At 38.9% G+C, this 24,356-nt stretch overlaps 1 protein-coding gene across 41 annotated transcripts in view; it reads right to left on the minus strand.

Annotated features, from left to right (window-relative positions):
- Positions 1 to 24,356, minus strand: part of LRRFIP2 (LRR binding FLII interacting protein 2) — a 143,919-nt gene that overhangs the window by 106,746 nt on the left and 12,817 nt on the right. For 34 of the 41 annotated variants that reach the window (XM_037014034.2, XM_037014031.2, XM_037014032.2 and 31 more), the window contains one exon: positions 4,715 to 4,858. The exons of 4 other annotated variants lie outside the window; for them this stretch is intronic. In XM_037014034.2, coding sequence (XP_036869929.2) covers positions 4,715 to 4,804 — 90 coding nt within the window. In that variant the 5' untranslated portion in view covers positions 4,805 to 4,858. Of the gene's footprint in view, positions 1 to 4,714; positions 4,859 to 24,356 lie in introns of those variants that run through there. 3 more of the 41 variants (XM_073223654.1, XM_073223651.1, XM_037014023.2) reach the window with 1 other exon arrangement.

Genomic DNA, 24,356 nt, shown 5'->3' on the forward strand with positions numbered 1-24,356 from the left:
GAGCCTGGTAAACATAGTGTTCTTCATGTTATCGTAGATTAATGATGGCAAAAATTAAATTAAATTTTTAAAAAAATGACTGCCCATCAAGATAGCTCTGGACACATAGGTGAGGACAGGAAAGGCTACCTAAAGGAAAAAGGAGTAAGTAGAACCTTAAAGACAGGAAGGATATGAATTCAGAAATGCCTAAAAAGGGCATTCCAGGCAGTGGAAAGAGCCTGAGCAAAAGTGTGGCTGTGGGAGAGTATTGAAGACATAGTGAGGAGTTTGCCCTTAGCACAAAGTGCATGTAGGAGAAGCGAGGACGGAGTTGGAAAGCTGGGGCTGGAAGGTCATGAACTTTTGGAATGTGGTACTTTGGGAGCCACAGAAGGTTTTAGAACAGGCAAATGGTGTGACAGAAGAGGCATGTTATAATTATTTAAGTCAGCAAGGAGGCCAAAAGAGAGTGAGATTAGCAGAAGCAGATGTGATAAGCAAAGGCTCAGGGTTGTACAGAATATTTTGGGGACACCACTACAAGGGTTGTTTTGGCAGTATTTTGCTGATATCTTCTCCCTACCATCCCCCTCCCCAAGCCTCTGGGTATTATTTCCTGGCTCCTCCTGCTAGTTGCTAGGGCTGAGGAATCCCTCTGGGGTTTCAGACTAGGAGCATGAAGCTCCGACCTAGCTTACCCCTGCCTCCTGTTGGGCCAAATGGGCAGCTCTCAGACTCACCCCCACCAGCCCTGCTCTACTGAGAGATGACCTGCACCTCTGGCCCTGGAGATTGAGGATGTGTGTTTGTGGTCTCTCCTCAGGCATTTCCTAGGTCATGGGACTGCCTGTGGTCAAGAACATGGGAATGACAGAATCCTGAGGAGAGTCTGAAAGAATCTCTAGAAGGAAGCTTGGATATATTAAATTTGACAGATAAGGATATCAAAGCCCATAGAGGTAACATAACTTGCTTGAAGTCACACAGCAAGTTTGGGGCAGTCAGACTAGGCCCAGGTTTCCCTGTGATTGCTAAAGCAGTGTGGGGTTTAGATAATCTGGAACATGTAAGGAGTGGAGAGGGTTGCGGCCAGCAATTTAGTTCTAGTCCTGGCTCTGCTATTTACGATAGCTTTGTGACCTTGAGAAGTCGCTTGGCTCTCTGAGTCTGTTTCCTCAACAGGAAAATGGGGATAATACCACCTTTTGGGGTTGTTGTGAAGATCAAAATACATAAAATGCTATAGCATAGTATCTAGCACTCAGTACGTGTTCAATAAATGTGTTAGTGGTTGGGAGTACCAACAGTGGGTACTCAATAAATATTTGTTGATGTGTTATTGAATATGAATCCACATAACTACAGTGAAATCTGTTAGCCTCGGTTTTCCGGGTGTAATCAGGGCTAATATTCCCTGTTCTGTCACTGTTTTGTCCAGCCCCAGTAGCAACGTGGATTAAATAAAGTATGTAAATGTTCCAGAAAAAAAAAAGAAAAGAGTCCTGGAGGCACATGGTGATGATTGTTGCACAACAGTGTGAATGTACTTAAGGCCACAGAACTGCATACTTAAAAATGGTTAAGGTGGTAAATTCATGTTACATGTATTTTACCATAATTCTTCAAAATGCATATTTTAGCACACGAATGATCCAGTTTGTGGAATATCTTCATGCCTCTTGTTTATTTCTCTCCTCATTCCCTCTAGTTGCCTGACTTGGAGCCAAAGAAACTCAGCAGGAGGAAAAACAGGTTATTTTTCTTTATTTATGGCATTCCTTATCTACTTCACAAACGATCTGAAGTGAGGAAAGCTAAATTAAACTCTTAAGATTTAACTAAAAATAAAAAAAAGAGTAAGCAATTTGTCCTTTTTAATTGTTACAACAGTTCTGTTAGGTTCTGTTTCTTCCTAACTTAAGCCAATTGCTTTCTTCTAAAAAGGATGATCCTACTAGAGAAAATAAAGACTAGGGACTATCTGTGAATGTCAACCACCTAAAGTATGAATGGACAGTTAAGAATTGGCTATAAAAACCTTAATGGAAAGAATCACAAGGAAGACATGTAGTATAACAGCTAACCTATTTCCTCTAAAGTTTTACAACTTGCATACTGTATGTTAGTCACCCATCTTGAAAATAAAGTCTTGAATCTTAACAGTAAAAACTGGCCCTTGCATGTTGCAGGTTAAGCTGAGCCTTTTGAACAGGTTTTTAAAGTTAGCATATTTATATTCAAAGCTCTGAAGACAGAAATAAAAACTAGAAATATTTGCCTTTTAAATCCTTTTAAAATAATAACATAATATCCGGATTAAACTCAATTATTTCATAGCAAAATAATAATGTACAGGAAGGAAAACAACCTGTAAGTATAAAAAATTGACCATTCAGGATAGGATCTCCTGTGTATTTTGGTTCAAGTTTCCCAAAACCTGACTGACCATCAAAATCCTCTAGGAAGAAGTGTGAGTGCATGTGAATATGTGTATGTGTGTGTGTGTACATGTATTTAAATACAGATTTCAGACTCAATCCTGATAGATTCAGATTTAGCTACTATGAGGTAAGGTCTAGGGCACTGAAGAGACTACACTGAAAAAGCTCCCTGGGAGATTCTGATGATCAAGCATGCTTCACAATACCTATCTTAATACATCTCTTTTTACAAAAGGAGACTATTTTACCTCTCTTCTCACTTTCTATTTAAACTTATTAATAAGCAACAATACTGCAAGTGCTAAACTCTAACACTGTGGAAAAGGTTTACATGCATTATTTCCTTAGTCATCACAAAAGCCCTATTATTATAGGAGGACAGTATTATTTCCATTTTATAGATGAAGAAACTGAAGTGCAGAGTAGTTACTTAATAATATTACTCAACCAGCAACTAGTAGAGCCAGAATTCCAAGCTTCACTTATAAGCCCTCAAAGCCCACCTCTTTGGGTAGCAGTATGGCACAGTAACATGAACAATGGCTTTAAGTAACTGAACGAGTGCCCCAGTTCTGATGCCTTTTAGACATTTGTCACCCAGCTTCATCTCTTTCTTCATGTATAAATAAAGCTAATAATAATAATACCTATCCTACCTAATTTATAAGGTTATTATGAGAACTGAAATGTGAAAGTGCTTTCAAAAATCATACAAAGTTACAAAAAAACAAACTATTAATGGGGAGTTGGAGAAGAGTGGGAAACAAACAGTATAGCATAGTGAGTGGTGAAATGCTCAGACTTTGGAGCCAGACTTCAAGTGCTTGAATATAAACTCTGCTGTTTCCTAGCTGTGTGACCTTAGGGAAGTTACTTGACTTTTCTGTGCAATGGTTTCTTTATCTGTAAAATGCAGATAAGAAAACCAATTTCAGGACTCTATAAGGATTAAATGAATTAATGCATTTTAAAGGCTTAGAAAAGTGTTTGTCACATAGCAAGCACTCAAGTGTTATATGTTAGAATGCCCCCAGTTTTGTAAATGAAGCATCACATCCCAAAAAATGAGTTCAAATATTTATTGACAGTACAAAAATAATCTAGAAGGTGCTGGTATTTTCTCCCCTTATGGGAATCTGGGTAAATCCCTCCAATTCTGTTGAGTAGTTTCATTTCTCAGCTGGAACTATGTGGCTTCCAAAATGCTTCATTCATACAAATACTTAAGATCAATATAAAGGAATATCTATTATGTAATTTTTAAGTACCTTCTACCATTTTATCTAAAAAGATCTCAGTGTTTTCTTACAGTAGTTTTGTTAAAGTAATATCACAATTTTGTCATCAGTTTTTCGATAACTTTTTTTGGCTTTAAATATCTTACAGAATTTAACTTCTAATTCAAAAGCTGAGTAGCTGACGAGGAAAAATTACCAATGGCTGAGCTAAAGAGACTGGGTAACATGCCAAAAGGAAACAGCACTGGTCCTAAATGAATTATTTACTAAGAAGAACAAAGAAGTGGTGAGGGAATAATTCTCACAAACAGAATATAATTTAATAATGCTCTGAACAATTCTTGTACCAGGTTAGTCTGTGGTTGGGTATGCAGCTACAGATAGATTTAGAGTCTGAAACAAAGTCGGCACCTCACTAAGAAATCACAGCTAGTATTTACCTTAAATTTCCAAAATTCAACAGGAAATGTTGCCAGCAATTCGATAGGTAACACCCCTCTCCATTTTTTATTTCTTTCTAAGCTGTCAACAAACCAAAACAAAAATGCTCCAGAAGCTCTGGTACTAACTAAAAGTTAAACATAGAAATTCCACTGCAGTATTTCAAAAACAGCTAAGATACCAAATCTGAGCAGACACCAAATAAGGACTGTTTCTGTCAGCATTTATACAGTGCCTCCAGGAATAATGTTAACTGTACAGCCCAAAGAGCATTTTTACTATATAGTTATCATATCTTCAACATTCTAACCACCTTAAGTTTCTACACTGAAGATTAATTATAAATTTCAGTATATTAGGACAAATACCTAGAACTCAAATAATTCACACACAAAAAAAGAGATTCATTTTAAATGAGCTGAATCAATATGCAAACAAAGAGATGGTAGCTATATTTTGTTCTACTTTATAGGCCATATAGAATATGGCATGCACAGTAAGCATTCTGAAACCAGCTCAATGAATGAATGCCTATAGATATAATCTCCCCTAGTACTTTTACAACATCCTTATCTGTGCAATTCTGTGTTGAGAGGGGATTTCCAGACACACCTCTCTGGCAATGCTACTCAAAGCTTCATCTTCTGCAGAAAATCGGTCTTTCACAGGTGTCCTTTTTCTTCCAGAACCAGGAGTCCCCATCTTATTTTCTTAATAGTCTTTTAACTGTGAAAAGTGATTTCACTGTTCTCAGCCCTGAAATAAACAGAAACGGGATAATTTAAGATGCTTCTCTTTTCGCAGTTTTAATGCTCATATAGTAACAATATATTTTATTGTTTGACCAACTCTCTTCAGAGTAAGCTAGTTATTACACAATATAAAACAATAGCCTCCTATTCAAAATTAATACTCTAGATTTATTTAGCAAGTCTTATTTTGTAAACAAATACCACATTTAAATGCATTTTATATCTATTTTCACACTTATCCTTTTCTACTAAGGCAACAATTCAATGACAGCTTCCATATAGTTTTGTTGCTCTACATGAAAAACTAGTCAAACTGCAAATAAGCATCACAACTTGAATTTACAGAAAATAAATGGCCAGCTCTGAGGAGGAGACCAGAATTTGTTATGGACGTGTAGTCTCATTTCTAAAAATATTATTTCACCATCACATTTTTCCATGTTTCTATACCCACCTGTTCTTGGGAATTATGGGCAATAAATAGGTAGAAGGCAGAAAAAGGAAACCAGAGATTTTTTTTTTTTAAAGAATGCATTTCCTAGGAATAAGATGGATGGTTTCCACTGTTCCTCTATGGTCATCAAAGGAATAGGAAAAATAATAGACTCCAAGTAATCAACCTCACCTGACACTAATAACATCAATGCGGGATTTAAATGTAGGTTCAATTTTTTTAAAAAGGCATCTTCACAAATATAAAGTTGGAGGCACCGGAGGGAGGGGTGAGCATGTCGGACACTGATGACGTGCCGAAGTTCCTGGCTGCTGCCCCCTCCCAACCTGAAAAATGTGCCTTAGGCTAGCCAATCCTCGGGCCGCTGTAAATCTAAGCTCTCCCTCCCCCTACCTTCTTTAAAAACTCGCCTGCCCTGCTAAGCGTGACTTCCCTAGCCTGTGACTAGCCAGACCGAGGAACATCGCCCTGGAATTGCGCTCAAATAAACTGCCTGGCCCTTTGTTGCCTCTTGTCGCCTGCTTATTTTGGCTAGAATTTATCTTACATTTGGTGCTGAAACCCAGGAAGGAGCGTGAGTGCGCGGGGCCTCAACTTGCCACTGGTGGCCCTGCCCCATCCTTCCCTGACCCGAGACCTCAGCCTGCTCTCCACTGCGTAGACTATTTTCTGGTGAGTCCCTCAGTTTCCCCCAGTCTGTTTCCCTTCCTAACTCCATTTCACCTGGTCTGTCCAAAATCGTAGCTACGTCCAGGTTGGGCCTGCAGCCCATACTCTGCGGGCATCCAGGATACCCGCCCCTGGCCCTGCGGTGTGGGAGACATCCCTCACCCAGGCTCCCAGGCCATCTCCCCTGACTTGGCATGCTTGGGACGCTGGGCGCTCCTCTCAGCGGGATTAGTTGGGAAGTGGCGCAGACATAGGGAACCAGCCCTTGAAAGCAGAGGCTCAGACCCCGTTGCGGTGTCTCATTTCTAATTTAGCTACCCTCTATTTGTCCTGGAAAGTTTGCAAATGGAACCTAGTCTTTCTTTGCTCTGAGGCTGGGCCTCAGTATCCCTTGGACAATCAATCTTGCTGGCCCCCTGAGGGAACTTTCGATTTTGGCCTCCTCCTCGATTTGAACTAATTATTACCACCAGAGCGGAGAGTGGGGTAAAATCCCGTATGTGCAGGCTTTTTGCACTTTGCGCTCCCACGCAGACCTTTATGTTAAGTGTTCAATAACTCAGGTTCTCCTGGCCCGATCTCCAGTTAAAGACTGTCAGCCTCTTACTCTGCCCAGTCTTTCTTCCTTTTCAGATCCGCCGGCGGACCTTGGTCTCCCACCTCTCTCAGCTCGCTACCCCCACCCCTCTCCACCAACATCTTTAAGTTCTTTGTCCTCCCCCGTGTTGCTGCCATCTTAAAGTTCTGCATTCTCAACCATGCCGTTGTCCTGCTCTCCTCTTCCAGTGGCTACACCACCCCCTCCCCCTCTCCTTCCACCTTCACCGCCCTCTTCTCCCACCGGAACATGCTCCTCCCACCCTCCAGTTCCGGAAGCCACGGACAAGAAGCTAAAAAGAAAGAAAGAAATTAAATATCAGTAACTCAAATCTTTATATCAGTTTGTCTGTCTATGTATATGTTTTAATATGAAAAGTATTGCTAAGGGTAGTCATTATGTCTCAATTTGTATGTTTGTGTGTCTAAGTGTGTAAATGAAAAATATTTTCCTACCTCCGGATGGTATTTATAAAAATTGATTTAAAAACAAGCGCTTGTAGGCGGAGCCAGGATGGCGGTGTGAGTAGAGCAGTGGAAATCTCCTCCCAAAAACACATAGAGCTATGAAAATATAACAAAGAAAAATCTTCCTAAAATAGAGACCACAGGACACAGGACAACATCCAGACCACATCCACACCTGCAAGGAACCAGCGCCTTGCGAAGGGGAGTGCTTTTTGGAAGTCTTAAAGGGGCAGGACAGGTCACTTAGACCAGAGGCAGGGAATCTGGGGATCTCTGGGCACTCTAACCCCCTGGGCAGCAGGGAGCACAGAGGCCCCTTACGGAGATAAATAGCCTCCTGGCCGCTCCCCCTCCAACGGGGCTCCACCATTTTGGAGGAACAGCCCCAGCCAGGCCACGCCCACAGCAACAGCGGAGATAAACCCCAAAGCAACTGGGCAGGAAGCAGAAGCCCTGTCTGCGCACAGCTGCCCAGCACAAGCAACTAGAGGTCGCTATTCTCCCAGGAAAAGGCTACAAACCAACAAGAAGGGAAGCTCTTCCAGTGGTCACTTGTACCAGCTCTGCAAACTATCTCTATCACCATGAAAAGGCAAAACTACAGGCAGACAAAGATCACAGAGACAACACCTGAGAAGGAGACAGAACTAACTAGTCCTCCTGAAAAAGAATTCAAAATAAAAATCATGAACATGCTGACAGAGATGCAGAAAAAAATGCAAGAGCAATGGGATGAGATGCAGAGAAAAATGCAAGAGCAGTGGGATGAGATGCAGAGAAAAATGCAAGAGCAGTGGGATGAAGTCCGGAAGGAGACCACAGATGTCAGGAAAGAGATCACAGAAGTGAAACAATCCCTGGAAGGATTTATAAGCAGAATGGATAAGATGCAAGAGGCCATTGAAGGAATAGAAGCCAGAGAACAGGAACGTATAGAAGCTGACATAGAGAGAGATAAAAGGATCTCCAGGAATGAAACAACACTAAGAGAAATATGTGACCAATACAAAAGGAAAAACATTCGTATTATAGGGATACCAGAAGAGGAAGAAAGAGGAAAAGGGATAGAAAGTGTCTTTGAAGAAATAATTGCTGAAAACTTCCCCAAACTGGGGGAGGAAATAATCGAACAGACCATGGAATTACACAGAACCCCCAACAGAAAGGATCCAAGGAGGACAACACCAAGACACATAATAATTAAAATGGCAAGGATCAAGGACAAGGAAAGAGTTTTAAAGGCAGCTAGAGAGAAAAAGGTCACCTATAAAGGAAAACACATCAGGCTAACATCAGACTTCTCAACAGAAACCCTACAGGCCAGAAGAGAATGGCATGATATACTTAATGCAATGAAACAGAAGGGCCTTGAACCAAGGATACTGTATCCAGCACGACTATCATTTAAATATGATGGTGGGATCAAACAATTCCCAGACAAGCAAAAGCTGAGGGAATTTGCTTCCCACAAACCACCTCTACAGGGCATCCTACAGGGACTGCTCTAGATGGGAGCACCCCTAAAAAGAGCACAGAACAAAACACACAACATATGAAGAATGGAGGAGGAGGAATAAGAAGGGAGAGAAGAAAAGAATCTACAGACAGCGTATATAACAGCTCAATAAGCAAGCTAAGTTAGGCAGTAAGATACTAAAGAGGCTAACCTTGAACCTTTGGTAACCACAAATCTAAAGCCTGCAATGGCAATAAGTACATATCTCTCAATAGTCACCCTAAATGTTAATGGACTTAATGCACCAATCAAAAGACACAGAGTAATAGAATGGATAAAAAAGCAAGACCCATCTATATGCTGCTTACAAGAAACTCACCTTAAACCCAAAGATAAGCATAGACTAAAAGTCAAGGGATGGAAAAACATATTTCAGGCAAACAACAGTGAGAAGAAAGCAGGGGTTGCAGTACTAATATCAGACAAAATAGACTTCAAAACAAAGAAAGTAACAAGAGATAAAGAAGGCCACTACATAATGATAAAGGGCTCAGTCCAACAAGAGGATATAACCATTCTAAATATATATGCACCCAATACAGGAGCACCAGCATATGTGAAGCAAATACTAACAGAACTAAAGAGGGAAATAGACTGCAATGCATTCATTGTAGGAGACTTCAACACACCACTCACCCCAAAGGATAGATCCACCGGGCAGAAAATAAGTAAAGACACACAGGCACTGAACAACACACTAGAACAGATGGACCTAATAGACATCTATAGAACTCTACATCCAAAAGCAACAGGATATACATTCTTCTCAAGTGCACATGGAACATTCTCCAGAATAGACCACATACTAGCTCACAAAAAGAGCCTCAGTAAATTCCACAATATTGAAATTCTACCAACCAATTTTTCAGACCACAAAGGTATGAAAGTAGAAATAAATTCTACAAAGAAAACAAAAAGGCTCACAAACACATGGAGGCTTAACAACATGCTACTAAATAATCAATGGATCAATGAACAAATCAAAATAGAGATCAAGGAATATATAGAAACAAATGACAACAACAACACTAAGCCCCAACTTCTGTGGGATGCAGCGAAAGCAGTCTTAAGAGGAAAGTATATAGCAATCCAGGCACACTTGAAGAAGGAAGAACAATCCCAAATGAATAGTCTAACATCACAATTATTAAAACTGGAAAAAGAAGAACAAATGAGGCCTAAAGTCAGCAGAAGGAGGGACATAATAAAGATCAGAGAAGAAATAAACAAAATTGAGAAGAATAAAACAATAGCAAAAATCAACGAAACCAAGAGCTGGTTCTTTGAGAAAATAAACAAAATAGATAAGCCTCTAGCCCAACTTATTAAGAGAAAAAGAGAGTCAACACAAATCAACATAATCAGAAATGAGAATGGAAAAATCACGACAGACTCCACAGAAATACAAAGAATTATTAAAGACTACTATGAAAACCTATATGCCAACAAGCTGGAAAACCTAGAAGAAATGGACAACTTCCTAGAAAAATACAACCTCCCAAGACTGACCAAGGAAGAAACACAAAAGTTAAACAAACCAATTACAAGCAAAGAAATTGAAACAGTAATCAAAAAACTACCCAAGAACAAAACCCCGGGGCCGGACGGATTTACCTCGGAATTTTATCAGACAAACAGAGAAGACATAATACCCATTCTCCTTAAAGTGTTCCACAAAATAGAAGAGGGAATACTCCCAAACTCATTCTATGAAGCCAACATCACCCTAATACCAAAACCAGGAAAAGACCCCACCAAAAAAGAAAATTACAGACCAATATCCCTGATGAATGTAGATGCAAAAATACTCAATAAAATATTAGCAAACAGAATTCAACAGTATATCAAAAGGATCATACACCATGACCAAGTGGGGTTCATCCCAGGGATGCAAGGATATGGTACAACATTCAAAAATCCATCAACATCATCCACCACATCAACAAAAAGAAAGACAAAAACCACATGATCATCTCCATAGATGCTGAAAAAGCATTTGACAAAATTCAACATCCATTCATGATAAAAACTCTCAGCAAAATGGGAATAGAGGACAAGTACCTCAACATAATAAACGCCATATATGATAAACCCACAGCCAGCATTATACTGAACAGCGAGAAGCTGAAAGCATTTCCACTGAGATCGGGAACCAGACAGGGATGCCCACTCTCCCCACTGTTATTTAACATAGTACTGGAGGTCCTAGCCACGGCAATCAGACAAAACAAAGAAATACAAGGAATCCAGATTGGTAAAGAAGAAGTTAAACTGTCACTATTTGCAGATGATATGATACTGTACATAAAAAACCCTAAAGACTCCACTCCAAAACTACTAGAACTGATATAGGAATACAGCAAAGTTGCAGGATACAAAATTAACACACAGAAATCTGTAGCTTTCCTATACACTAACAACGAATCAATAGAAAGAGAAATCAGGAAAACAATTCCATTCACCATTGCATAAAAAAGAATAAAATACCTAGGAATAAACCTAACCAAAGAAGTGAAAGACTTATACTCTGAAAACTACAAGTCACTCTTAAGAGAAATTAAAGGGGACACTAATAAATGGAAACTCATCCCATGCTCATGGCTAGGAAGAATTAATATCGTCAAAATGGCCATCCTGCCCAAAGCAATATACAGGTTTGATGCAATCCCTCTCAAATTACCAGCAACATTCTTCAATGAATTGGAACAAATAATTCAAAAATTCATATGGAAACACCAAAGACCCCGAATAGCCAAAGCAATCCTGAAAAAGAAGAATAAAGTAGGGGGGATCTCACTCCCCAACTTCAAGCTCTACTACAAAGCCATAGTAATCAAGACAATTTGGTACTGGCACAAGAACAGAGCCACAGACCAGTGGAACAGATTAGAGACCCCAGAAATTAACCCAAACATATATGGTCAATTAATATTTGATAAAGGAGCCATGGACATACAATGGCAAAATGACAGTCTCTTCAACAGATGGTACTGGCAAAACTGGACAGCTACATGTAGGAGAATGAAACTGGACCATTGTCTAACCCCATATACAAAGGTAAACTCAAAATGGATCAAAGACCTGAATGTAAGGCATGAAACCATTAAACTCTTGGAAAAAAACATAGGCAAAAACCTCTTAGACATAAACATGAGTGATCTCTTCTTGAACATATCTCCCCGGGCAAGGAAAACAACAGCAAAAATGAGCACGTGGGACTACATTAAGCTGAAAAGCTTCTGTACAGCGAAAGACACCATCAATAGAACAAAAAGGAACCCTACAGTATGGGAGAATATATTTGAAAATGACAGATCCGATAAAGGCGTGACATCCAGAATATATAAAGAGCTCACACGCCTCATCAAACAAAAAACAAATAACCCAATTAAAAAATGGGCAGAGGAACTGAACAGACAGTTCTCCAAAAAAGAAATACAGATGGCCAAGAGACACATGAAAAGATGCTCCACATCGCTAATTATCAGAGAAATGCAAATTAAAAGTACAATGAGGTATCAGCTCACACCAGTAAGGATAGCTGCCATCCAAATGACAAACAACAACAAATGTTGGCGAGGCTGTGGAGAAAGGGGAACCCTCCTACACTGCTGGTGGGAATGTAAATTAGTTCAACCATTGTGGAAAGCAGTATGGAGGTGCATCAAAATGCTCAAAACAGACCTACCATTTGACCCAGGAATTCCACTCCTAGGAATTTACCCTAAGAACGCAGCAATCAAGTTTGAGAAAGACAGATGCACTCCTATGTTTATCGCAGCACTATTTACAATAGCCAAGAATTGGAAGCAACCTAAATGTCCATCGGTAGATGAATGGATAAAGAAGATGTGGTACATATACACAATGGAATACTACTCAGCCATAAGAAGTGGAAAAATCCAACCATTTGCAGCAACATGGATGGAGCTGGAGAGTATTATGCTCAGTGAAATAAGCCAAGCGGAGAAAGAGAAATACCAAATGATGTCACTCATCTGAGGAGTATAGGAACAAAGGAAAAACTGAAGGAACAAAACAGCAGTGGAATTACAGAACCCAAAAATGGACTAACAGGTACCAAAGGGAAAGGAACTGGGGAGGATGGGTGGGCAGGGAGGGATAAGGGGGGGGAAGAAGAAGGGGGGTATTAAGATTAGCATGCATGGGGGGGAGGGAGCAAGGGGAGGGTGGGCTGCACAACACAGAGAGGACAAGTAGTGACTCTACAACATTTTGCTAAGCTGATGGACAGTAACCGTAATGTGGTTGTTAGGGGGGACCTGATATAGGGGAGAGCATAGTAAACATAGTATTCTTCATGTAAGCGTAGATTAAAAATTAAAAAAAAAAAAAAAAAAAAGAAAGAAAGAAAGAAGGAAAAGGGGGATTACTCCTTAACAGGATAAAACTATTGGTAAATCAAAGATCAACGCATGCTTTAAATATCCTTAATGTTGATCACTTAAAGGGTGTCAGATGATCAGCTATGGAGGTACTCTTTTCTGATAATATTCCTTTCTCTTAATAAAAAAAAAAAAAAGCAGTTACTGTGTGCTGACCTCCAATGAGTTTTGCACAGTAGTATAGAGGGCATGTCAAAGTGTGGGCAAAGGGTGTTTGTTTCTATGCTGGAGATCAAGGCCTCGCTTGGATACCCAGAAAATGAACTAAGATACGATATGAGGAGGAGCTTCCAGCATCAGCACTCTCTGGAGGACTTGTGCCGGGGGATGATCATCAAAAAGCCTCCACAGGGATCCGGACGATGCTGCAGTTGTGGCTGCATCCAGCCCACCGTCTCCTGGACTTGCCATAAGAATGAGGAGGGAGATGTCTAGGCTGGCATGTGCATACAGAGAGACAACGAATTTGACCGGATCTGTACTGTTGGAACTCAACCAGGAGTTGGGAGGGGTGCAAGTTGTAGCACTCCAAAATCTCATGACTATAGACTATCTATGGTTAAAAGAACATATGGGATGTGAACAGATCCCAGAAATGGGCTGCTTTAATTTGTCTGATGGTTCAAGTACAGTTGGACAATATCCATCATATCATAGATAAATTTTCACAAATGCCTAGGGTGCCTAAATGGTTTTCTTGGCTTCACTGGAGATGGATGGTAATTATAGACTTGCTTTGTTTATGTCACCGTATTCCTATTATGTTAATATATGTGTGCAAATTAGTTAGTAGTTTAAAACCTATACATACTTAAGGTACTATACAAGAAGATATGTCAAAGAAATAATCAATCCTCCCAAGTTTCCTTCATATGCTACATCTATAGCTTTTCTTCTTCCTTCCTAATTACAACCCTTAAATAGAATTCGTGCCTCATATCGAATTTACCGAGTATCATAATTCCTCCAGGTGGTAAAGATACCTCGAGACAAGTGCTGGGCATAGAAGCCACAGGGCATAAATCTGCAAAGAAGTAAAAAGCTAACCTTTGCAAACAATATGGCTTCTCTCTCACTTACCAACTTTACATTTCCCTGTATGGCCCCGGAAGATGACTGGTTAGCCAGAGACGGGTAAGATTCCTCAAGGGAGGAACAACCTAAGACAGGCACAGTCGCAGGGGGGCCATCAGGTGAGAATTTGGGGATCAACAGAGGTGAGGCTCAGAACCTCACCCCCCCTGCTTTGAGAGAAATCTTCTGCATCCGTGGATGTTTTGCTGCCCTTGTCTAGCCTGGATTAATACTTAGTCCATAGGCACACACCTGATCATCTGATCATCTACATTTGCCTTCTTACAGCACTAAACTATGTTTTCTACCTTTATCTTGCATCTATCTACCACTTCAGCATTTTATTAAAAATAAAAATAATAATAATAATAGGAGAAATGTGGGATCAACATATAAATCAAGTACAAAAATCAAACGAATATTCATATTTGACCTGATTGTTTATAGGTCATATTGCATGATCAAAACCGAAAGTTTCTGTGATGACTGCCCTTGTACTGTTCACCATGTAAGAATTTATTCACTATGTAAGAATTCGTTCACCGTATAAGAACTTGTTCGTTATGCTTCAGAAGATTGGAGACTGACGAGAATTAGGCTTGAGATGGATTAATGATTGTACATTGAGCGTTGACCCCCCTATACTGAATTTTATTGTTGTTAACAACCATTTGATCAATAAATATGAGAGATGCCCTCTCAAAAAAAAAAAAAAAAAAAAAACAAGCGCTTGTGAAAATTGGACATTCTAAAACTTCCAGAAAATCTAATAAAAAAATATTAAGCATTAATGCTAAATTAAGTTTAACTGAAATGGACATGTCCTTATAGTTATCAGCTGCCAAAGTTTACATAAAGTTATTTAAGTTGATGTTATCTGTTAAGCATTTCAAGAAGATGCTTAAGGAAAAGCTTGACTTTGTCTAATGTTTGGTAAAAGTTTTGTAAGTAATCTAGCATGGTTGCTAAAAGTAAGTAAACAAATGTAGCAAATAAACATCTTAATAATAATGCTGTATTATGTGTAACAGTTTATATATATGCAAACAGCCTGAGAATTTTTGTAGTAACCAAAATTCTTAATGTTTGCTAAGTTATATAGACATATTTTGTGCCTAATGAGAAATTGTGCTATAAAGCACATTTCCAAAAATGATAATATACGTTCATGCTAGTGTAACAGTTTACAGTGGCCTATTTTTCAGTGTTAACTGAAGGTTAAAGTAATAGTTTTAAGTTCTAATGAAAACTACTTAATAAGGAAAACATTTCTGTATGCTAAAGATGTGTGTTTTAATAAGAGAAGGTATAAAAAATGGAAATTTGTTTTGTTGAGGGCAAAAGAAGGTAATTGTTCTAAAGTACAGTTATTTATTTAAATGGAGAGAACACTGAATGTAAAGAGAAAGTTGTAGAAAGCTTGTGGAAAAATTGATATAGTCATGGTATGTGAAATTAAAGCAAGTGTCTTGATATCAAGTACACAGCAAAATTAGAATTTTGTTCTCAGTTAAAAAGACAAAGTTTTCTTAAACTGTTACTCTGCTCTTAATGTTGAAAGATTGCAAAAGGCTTTCTAATTGTTTATCAAAATAGTTTCTCATGCTTAAAATCTAAATGAATTGTCTAAATATTTAAGAAAATGAGATTCTAATATCAAAGAACTAAATGTTAAACTTTGCTAATAACTGTGTAACCTTCTGTATTTGCCTTTAAAATCTTTTATTGTCATTCTGGTTAAATGGATAAGTATTTCTTCATGGCAACCTATAATCCTATTTAAGCAAATGCCAAAGAAACTTTCTTTTGACAACTTTCCAAAATCAAATTCAAAAAAGTGCTTTTACCTCTAGTTAACTGTGATATTTTCCAGAGGGCCCTTGGAACATGTCAGAAGAACTTTTTCTCATCGGCAAAAATATTTGGCTAATTTGGCTTATTTATCTGATATACATTTACCTAGAAAGCACTGTCAAAAAGAATGATGCTGAACTTTGTTACTGAATATTTTGTGTTACAGAAATAACCAAATTTCCTTATGACAACTGTCTTACAGTAAGCTCTCATCAGATCTTTAACCATTGTCATTTATAAGTCTTTTGTCATTTATAGTCACTGTTTTATTACACCTAAACTAGTTAAGAACTAGATTTCACCAGAACAAGATTAGTTACCTAAGAAGTAAGTTAAGGCAGAAGAGGGACCCCAAACTCCACTCCATGACCTGGTAACCATGGCCTTTAAAGTCTTTAATACCCGTGATGAAGAACATGAGAAGAGGACAGTGTCCCAAACCCGAGCCTTTGCGGTGGCCCTTTGGCTGGCAGGACAGGGGTCTCATCACACCAAAGACCGGTCCGGAGCTCGTGAGCCTCCGGGACCCTGCTTCCGGTGTAGCCAAGAAGACCACTGAGCAAAGAGATGCCCCAACCTGACCAACAAGCTGACTAAACCCTGCCCTGTTTGTGGTAAGAAAAGTCATTGGAAAGTAGAGTGCCCAGTTGGGGAAGGTCATCCTCCTGCGACAGAGTCTCATGGGAGGGAGGCCCCCCTGAGGGACTCACCTCTGGACCTGCTGAGCCTACTCAAAGACTGACGATGCCTAAACTCGAACACCCCTATCACCCTTGCTGAGCCCAGGGCCACGCTGTGGGTAGCGGGTAAGTCCATCTCCTTTTTGGTGGACACAGAGGCTGCCTACTCTATTTTACCTTCCTTTCACGGGCATTTACATCCTTCCCAGGTCTCAGTCGTGGGTGTCATGGGAACCCCCTCTAAGCCTCTAGAGACAGGTCCGGTAGCCTACACTTTTGAGAGCCATCCTCTTACCCACTCATTTCTAGTCATCCTGTCCTGTCCCTTCCCTTTGTTAGGGAGAGATCTCCTCTCCAAGCTTGGTGCCTCTATCTCCCTGCCTCTTAGTCATCCCCAGCTGAGCTCACTCATCATCTGAGCCAATATAAGTTGTAGCCCTGAGCCCTCCACAGACCCTCCTGTACCGTCAACTGGCATTAACCCAATAGTCTGAGACACCTCTACTCCTGTAGTGTCTAGCCATCATGCTCCAGTCCTCATCCGCCTCAAAGACCCATCTTCCTCTCCATCTACACCCCAATTTCTTATTTCCCAAGTCCATCGCAAGGGTATCCTACCTATCATTTACCATCTTCTTTCTCAAAGGCTTCTGGTACCAACTAATTCTCCCTGTAACACTCCAATCCTTCCAGTCAAGAAGCCATCAGGGGCCTACCAGCTTGTTCAAGACCTGCAGATAATCAATGAGGCTGTAGTCCCTCTTCACCTGGTCGTCCCTAACCCTTATAGTCTCTTATCTCAAGTTCCCCCGAACACCTCTCCTACCTACCTTACTTCTCACTCCCAAGAAAGATACCCCCTTGTCCCACCCAATGCTCGTCTTTCCATTCTTTCGTCCAGGCTGCCTGCTACGAACAAGCCTCTGTCTCTCATCGTTCGGACTACAGTACTAGACGGGGCAAAGCCTGAGTGATCATGCTAGATATATTTGTCCTGAGAGACGAAGACAACATATCTGCTAGAACCTCCAGCCACCGATAGAGAGGTCAGACAGTAGAAGTGAACAAGACCATGTGGGTATATCAGTACTCGCCCCTTCCCTCCAAGCCTCCTCTGGCCTCCCACCAGCCTCAACCCTACCCATGCCGCCCCTCCTCAGCTGGAAGTAGCCATATCGAGTCGGTGCCCATTATAACCAAAAGGCTGAAATGTAAGGTTGGAGGCACTGGAGGGAGGGGTGAGCACGTGGAACACTGATGACGTGCCAAAGTCCCCAGATGCTGCCCCCTCCCAACCTGAAAAATGTGCCTTAGGCTAGCCAATCCTCGGGCCGCTGTAAATCTAAGCTCTGCTTCCCCCTGCCTTCTTTAAAAACTCGCTGCCTGCCCTACTGAGCATGACTTCCCCGGCCTGTGACTAGCCAGACCGGGGAACATCGCCTAGGAATTGCACTCAAATAAACTGCCTGGCCCTTTGTTGCCTCTCATCGCCTGCTTATTTCGACTAGAATTTATCTTACAATAGATAATCCTATTTCTAGAGTTCTCATGTATTTACCTGTGGTTTTTATAATTAACTATAATAAATTGATTAAACTAGAAACTGAATAAACAGGTATTTTAAATATTAAACCCCATTTTTGATTTAAAGTCTTAAGTTTCGTTTCTTTTCAGAACTTTTATCTCATGTTTTTATAACTTTAATTTAAAAAGAATTAACTGCTTTCCTTTCCCTTCATGGAAAATAGAAACATTTACTATGCTGAAATACTTTATTATCAGTTGAAATGAAACTAGTGATTCGACTTAAGCTATATGAACTAAATAGTATTTCAATAAAGAGCATTTTAAAAGAAATTCCTCTACTAAACATTGAAATAAGCTGTAACAATTTTTTTGAGAATTTATTCTACCATTTTGAAATGTGGCAGAAATAACATCTAGCTGCAATGTATATACTGAAATATCAAGATAAGCCTTGAAGTTTTTATGGACCATAAATGTGGCAAGTTTAAGTGACTACTGTAAGATTATGATAGCACTCCAATTCTCAAATATCTAAATGAAAAGGAAAAACAGACAGCAATGTGTCTAGTGGTATGTTCTAATACATAGATGATCCTTTAACACCACTGCCGTCGCTGCCTTTGTCTTTGTCACTGTCGCAGCCACCACCGCCACCGCCATGTTTGTGTCCACATTCATTTTTAACAAGGAATTATATGTATGTATTTGTATATAACTTTAAAAAATTAGTCACCAAATAGTTCTTCCCACTATCAAATTATTTCAATACATTTTAGAATACTTAAATTCATGCTAATTACTGAACCTCCTAACTCTCTTTACCACACTGCCTACAGCAACCCTTGAGAATGTTATGTTAGCCTCAGAACACTGCAGTCAGCAGTAATTCTAAGTAACAGTTTAAGATTACTAAAACTATTATGAAAAAGTATTTCCCTTTCCAAAAAGCCATTCAGCCTAAAGCTTTGAGAACATATTCAAGAACTTCTTTAATATAGGGCCTTAAAGCTACAAAGGTAACTTGACTTGTTAGTGTAATTTAAGAAACAATTCCAATTAAACCATCACCACATGAAAAAACAAGTGAGGGTTTATTATTATGCAGGATACAGAATAACAATAACCAACACTGTCCATGCAACAAGTATCTGAGGACCTGCTATTGCCAGGTACCAAGGGGTATGCCAAAGATATAGCGATCAACAAAACTGAAGTAGGCCAACGATGAATATATCTATGGATCTATTATTATTGTTACCATTAGGAAATGGGCCAATTTTTACAAAACAGAGAAGGAACATTCATCTGCCAGGATTAAATAACAAAGATGATAAAGACTATCTAATCTTTCTAACACGTGGTACTGGAAATGAAGGATTCTCATATGAGAATCCATCCTTGTTGGCAAGACCCCCGTCTCTCAAACACATTCCTGAAAAGTACAGCTCATTTAATTAAATACCCATTAACTTAAAAAATTTTTTCCCTAGCTTTAACGAAACAAACTGGCAAAATTTCATTACACAGTGAGTCACAAAGGAATTCTCAAGTCTGTCCTAACAGAATGAACTGTATTAAAACCACCAGTGACTTTAATGTGTTGGAATTTACTTAATTCAGGCAAAATAAACAGAACCACTTCATCGATCCACAATTCCAAAAAGTTTTCTCCAATGAAAATTCAGACCATTCCCATTTACCTGATACCTTTTCTCATTCCCACATAGCTAGCTGTTATGTTTGTCAGTTAGAATGAGGAATGGTGATAGTTTATTATTTTGCCATAGAAAATCTATCTGGAAATGATAAGAAAAGGACTCACTTCATGAGGAAAAAGGAAGAAGAAGAATGTATGTTTGAGAGCAGCAGCTGATAAATCCCAGCTACAAATCAGGATACGCTGAGCACAGAACAGTTTCTTCAGAAGTCTCCTATCATCATCCTCACCCTCAGCATCATTTTAAAAATCCTTAACAGTAGTGATGTACAAATATTAGTCCCTACTGAGAAAAAAGCAGCATGCAATATAAAACTCCTTTTCAGACTAGAGTGACAATTTAACTGATGCACCACCATGCTATCACCCAAAATTTGTCCTTCAGCCACCTCCCCAAGGACTCACTGAAAGATCTTTCACAGAAGCAGGAGACAAAGACAGAGACATTTTTTAATTCCAGACACCAAAAATAATTACAGAAGAAGAAATAAAGATTTGGCTGAAGTGTGTCAAGTTTGTCTGGTTTCATTAGCAGTATAGGATTATAGGTGCATTTTTTCCTTCTCCTTGATTCTCTTGACATTTCAATAGCATTGGGAAAAGGGAGATGCATTAAAAATTAAAACATTCATATTCAAGGCTCAAAGAATAAAGGAGCCCCTAAGCAGGTTGCACTCAAATGAAGCACAATACGCTATGCAGCTAAGACACACTATCTGAGGCCACTGCTGGCAGCACTCTTTCAAACGTATTTCTTTCTCCTCTTTATCCATTTTCCTTCCTTCTCAACTAACATTGCCTTAGACGTTGGACTTACCAGGATATTTCTAGCACAGAGATTTACATAAAGAATTATCTTTTCCTAAAAATGTCTCAAAACAAAACTGTTTCAACAAGCTTCAGGCTAGCCAGCCCTGAGAGAAAGATGACAAGAAAAGGGACAGAGGCATACGATAAGCAGAAAAAGAGAACAACTTCCTATCGGTCTTCCTTGTCCTTCCTGTCCCATCTACCTAGGTGTTTACATGACTGAATGGCCAGGTCCTGTCTCCTTTTTCAGTTGCACTGAGGCAGATCAACAATTACCTATTTCAAAAAACAATGTAGTGCTTTTGAAAGAATTATATTATGTGTCCTCTTTAGGCAGATACCGTTACTAATTTTTCAGCTCCTATGCATTCTATCTTCAAAATGACAAAAATAAGAATGTAGATTCTGACCTCATATAGATTACTTCCAGTGTCTGGTCCTAAAGAGCTTTCCATAAGCTTCTACCCAGTGAGGTTTCTTCAAGGGACTTTTCACCAGGAGTCATGTTAATCTCTTCCAGCTTCTCTTCAGTATCAACCAAGAGCTAAACCTTCATATCCACTGACAAGAACAAAATGCCTACATTTTTCTCAAGCCTTTACCCGGACAACGTTAAGCTGATTTTCTCCAGATGGTTTTGTCATTCAGTATTTGTCTACCTAAAGGAAAGAAGGGAGGTAACATGCTGTGGAGTATAAACCTTTCAAATAGACAGGATATCTGTAAGGCTTTCTCTTCTCCAATGAGCTTCTCATTTAATACATTTCTGAAAAATAAGCATTTTGCCACATTAAGTGGCATTTCAGTCATAATATTTTCACCTTTGTGAGGAACAGAATGTGTGTGATATTGGTATGTCACATTCAAAATGGCACACTTAGATAGTTCTGTCTGGATTCTGATAATTGCAGTTCCCTTACATCTAAGTATTTCACCATAGAGAACTCAAACTATTGGACAGTAAATCTTTGCAACAGAATTGTCATTGCAGTTAACGCTAGTTTGCACAATAAAACATTCAGTAGTTATTTATCGGCAAATCCCAGTATCTGGAATGGCACTTGAACCAAAGACTTAGTGTGATTGCAGCTATTGCCATTGGACCTAATTTAAAGCTAGAGGATCTGAGTTCAACTGACTACATTACCGATTGCTGCTTTCCTCTTCCCACTGCCTGAGCCTTGGGTTCTTTACCTACTCAAGGAAAGAAACGCTGTCTCAGCTATCTAACATGATTGATGTGTGGCTCAAATGATTCAGATAAATGCAAACACTTATTACACTTATAAGGCACTGGAACTCCATAAATGTTTAGTGTCTGAATTAACTACTCCTTTTACATATTCACCTTATGAAGCTGACAAAAGGACAATCCTTGCCTTTCTTTACAATTTCATACTTTTAACGAAACAAAAATGTCCTGAAGTTATCCTCCAGTGTGCATCACATGGTATCATTAGACATGCTAAGAATTTTTGCTGAAGCATAGAACAATGGACAAAAATTTAAATGCCTTAACTGTAATCATTACACTGTGTAGCATATTTACATAAAAGTTAAAAAGAAATGTTTGAGGTACTTTATGGCATTCAAGTCTATATTGAAAATTCAACTGAATATAGTTTTGAAAATGTGGCCTTATAATGGATGTTAGTCCTCTTATTAGACAGGATACAATTGATTTAGAAAGAAACAGATGATAGTGGTCATAAAATGGTACACTTAAAATCTTTGTGTATGTTTCTATGTAAATTTTACCTAAAAGAAAACGACCTCCAAACAAATATTGAACTCTACTCAGTGATGCACATGCTGAAATATGTAGGACTGACGTGCACTGACATCTGCTTATTTTGAGATATAGCCAAAAACAATGGAATAATGGATACAGGAATGGATAAAGGAATAGGTAGATGACAAAGGATAGTAAGATATTAATAGTGGAATCTGGGTAGTAGGTACATGAATGTTCACAGAACTCTTTCAATTTTTCTGTATGTTTGAAAATTGCATAATAAAGTGGGAAAAAAGGGAAATGCTTGAGAAAGGCAGATGACTAAGTGAACAAAAGGCATGGGAATTGGGAATTGCAACACAAAATCTTAATTTGAAATAGAAAGGAAGACAGAGGTAATCCTAGTATGAGAGAATGTCAATCATTATGTATACACTAGAAAGATTTTGGGCAAAGGAGAGAAAAGCCCAAATTCCTGGGTAAAAGAGAAAAAACGGAGGAAGGGCAAGGTCAAGGGCAGGGGTGCAGGGAGGGGAGGGTGGGGAATGGAGGAAGGAAAGGAAGAGGAATGAACTACAGTTAAAGACATCAAGCCTGCCAATATCTAGATGAGACCATTGCATAAAATGAATAAATCATTAACAGAACCTCCAAAAAGAAGAAAAGGTACATCTGCACATTGAGGCAAAGTATAAAATGAAAAAACAATATATGAGGCAAAATGGGCAGACCTTGCAGAACATGGAAAGGTAAATGCTAAACACAAACTAAATCTCAGGAGAAAATCAGAACCTACAATGGTTAATTTAAACTCGTTTTTTAGCAAATACAATGCCAATAAAATCAATGAGAACCTGTATAATCACATCTCTTACTTCCACACTGAGCATTCCTAAGAATTACCAGAAATAGGATATTGATAGAAATTACATTTAAAGCTGTTCATATACCCAATACAATTGATAATCTTTCCATTTACCCTTTTCACAAGATGACATGTCAATGGTTGCATTTCCTTCCTTGTTAACATGTTATTGATAAATGAACTCTAATGGGCTGTATGTTCGACATGATTTATATTACTATTTCATCAATTGTGCAGAACCCAAATTAGGAATATGTACTGTAACCAAAAACTACATTCTCTTACACCCAGAGAAGTAAACTATTTTCTAGAACCATTCAAATGGCCTCCTTTCTCTATGCTTTTAAAGTATCTCAGAAATGTATGGACATACATTCAGAGGATGAAAGAAAGGGAGAGAGAGAATTACATATTGCTGAGGATAGGTCAGACTTAACAGAATGAAATAAAGCAGAAAACAGGAAAAGGACAGAAGTACGAGGGACTGCAATAGAAGCTCAGGTAGCAAAGAACAAAGAAAAAAACAAAAATGAGGGAGAAAGGGAAAAGTGTGCAGTAAGGATATGGTTTTTAAAATGTAAATTAATATGAAGGAGGTTCTAAAATTAGGCCATCTTTAGAAAATTGGGTTGTATGTCTTTAATTTTTCCCTTTTCAACAATATCTACTATGAATCTGCAAGGCACTATGTACAAAATAATCACTGCCTTGTAAATAGGCAAAAAGGTATAGCGGGAACACAGAAATTATAAAGAAGACAAGGTACTTACGCTATTTCTATATATCCCTTCTTAATGGTGTTTGCTAAAGTACAAAATTTTATTTTGAGGTCAATTTACTTTTTCTTTTGCTGTTTCATTTATTGTCTCTAAGAAAGCTCTGCATACCCAAGATCACCACGGTTTACATCTATGTTTTCTAATAGTTTTATTGTTTTAGCTCTGACTTTTATGTCTATGATCCATTTTGGTTTAATTTTGTATGTGGTGTGAGGCAGGGATCCAACTTTATTCTTTTGCATGTGGACATCTATTTTCCCAGTACCACTTGTTGAAAAGACTATTCTTTCCCTCGTTGAACTGTCTTGGCACCTTTGTCAAAAATCAACTGACCCTAAAAGTAAGGGTCAG

This window comes from Manis javanica, chromosome 15 (genome assembly GCF_040802235.1).
Source record: "Manis javanica isolate MJ-LG chromosome 15, MJ_LKY, whole genome shotgun sequence".
Classification (NCBI taxonomy): Eukaryota; Metazoa; Chordata; class Mammalia; order Pholidota; family Manidae; genus Manis; species Manis javanica.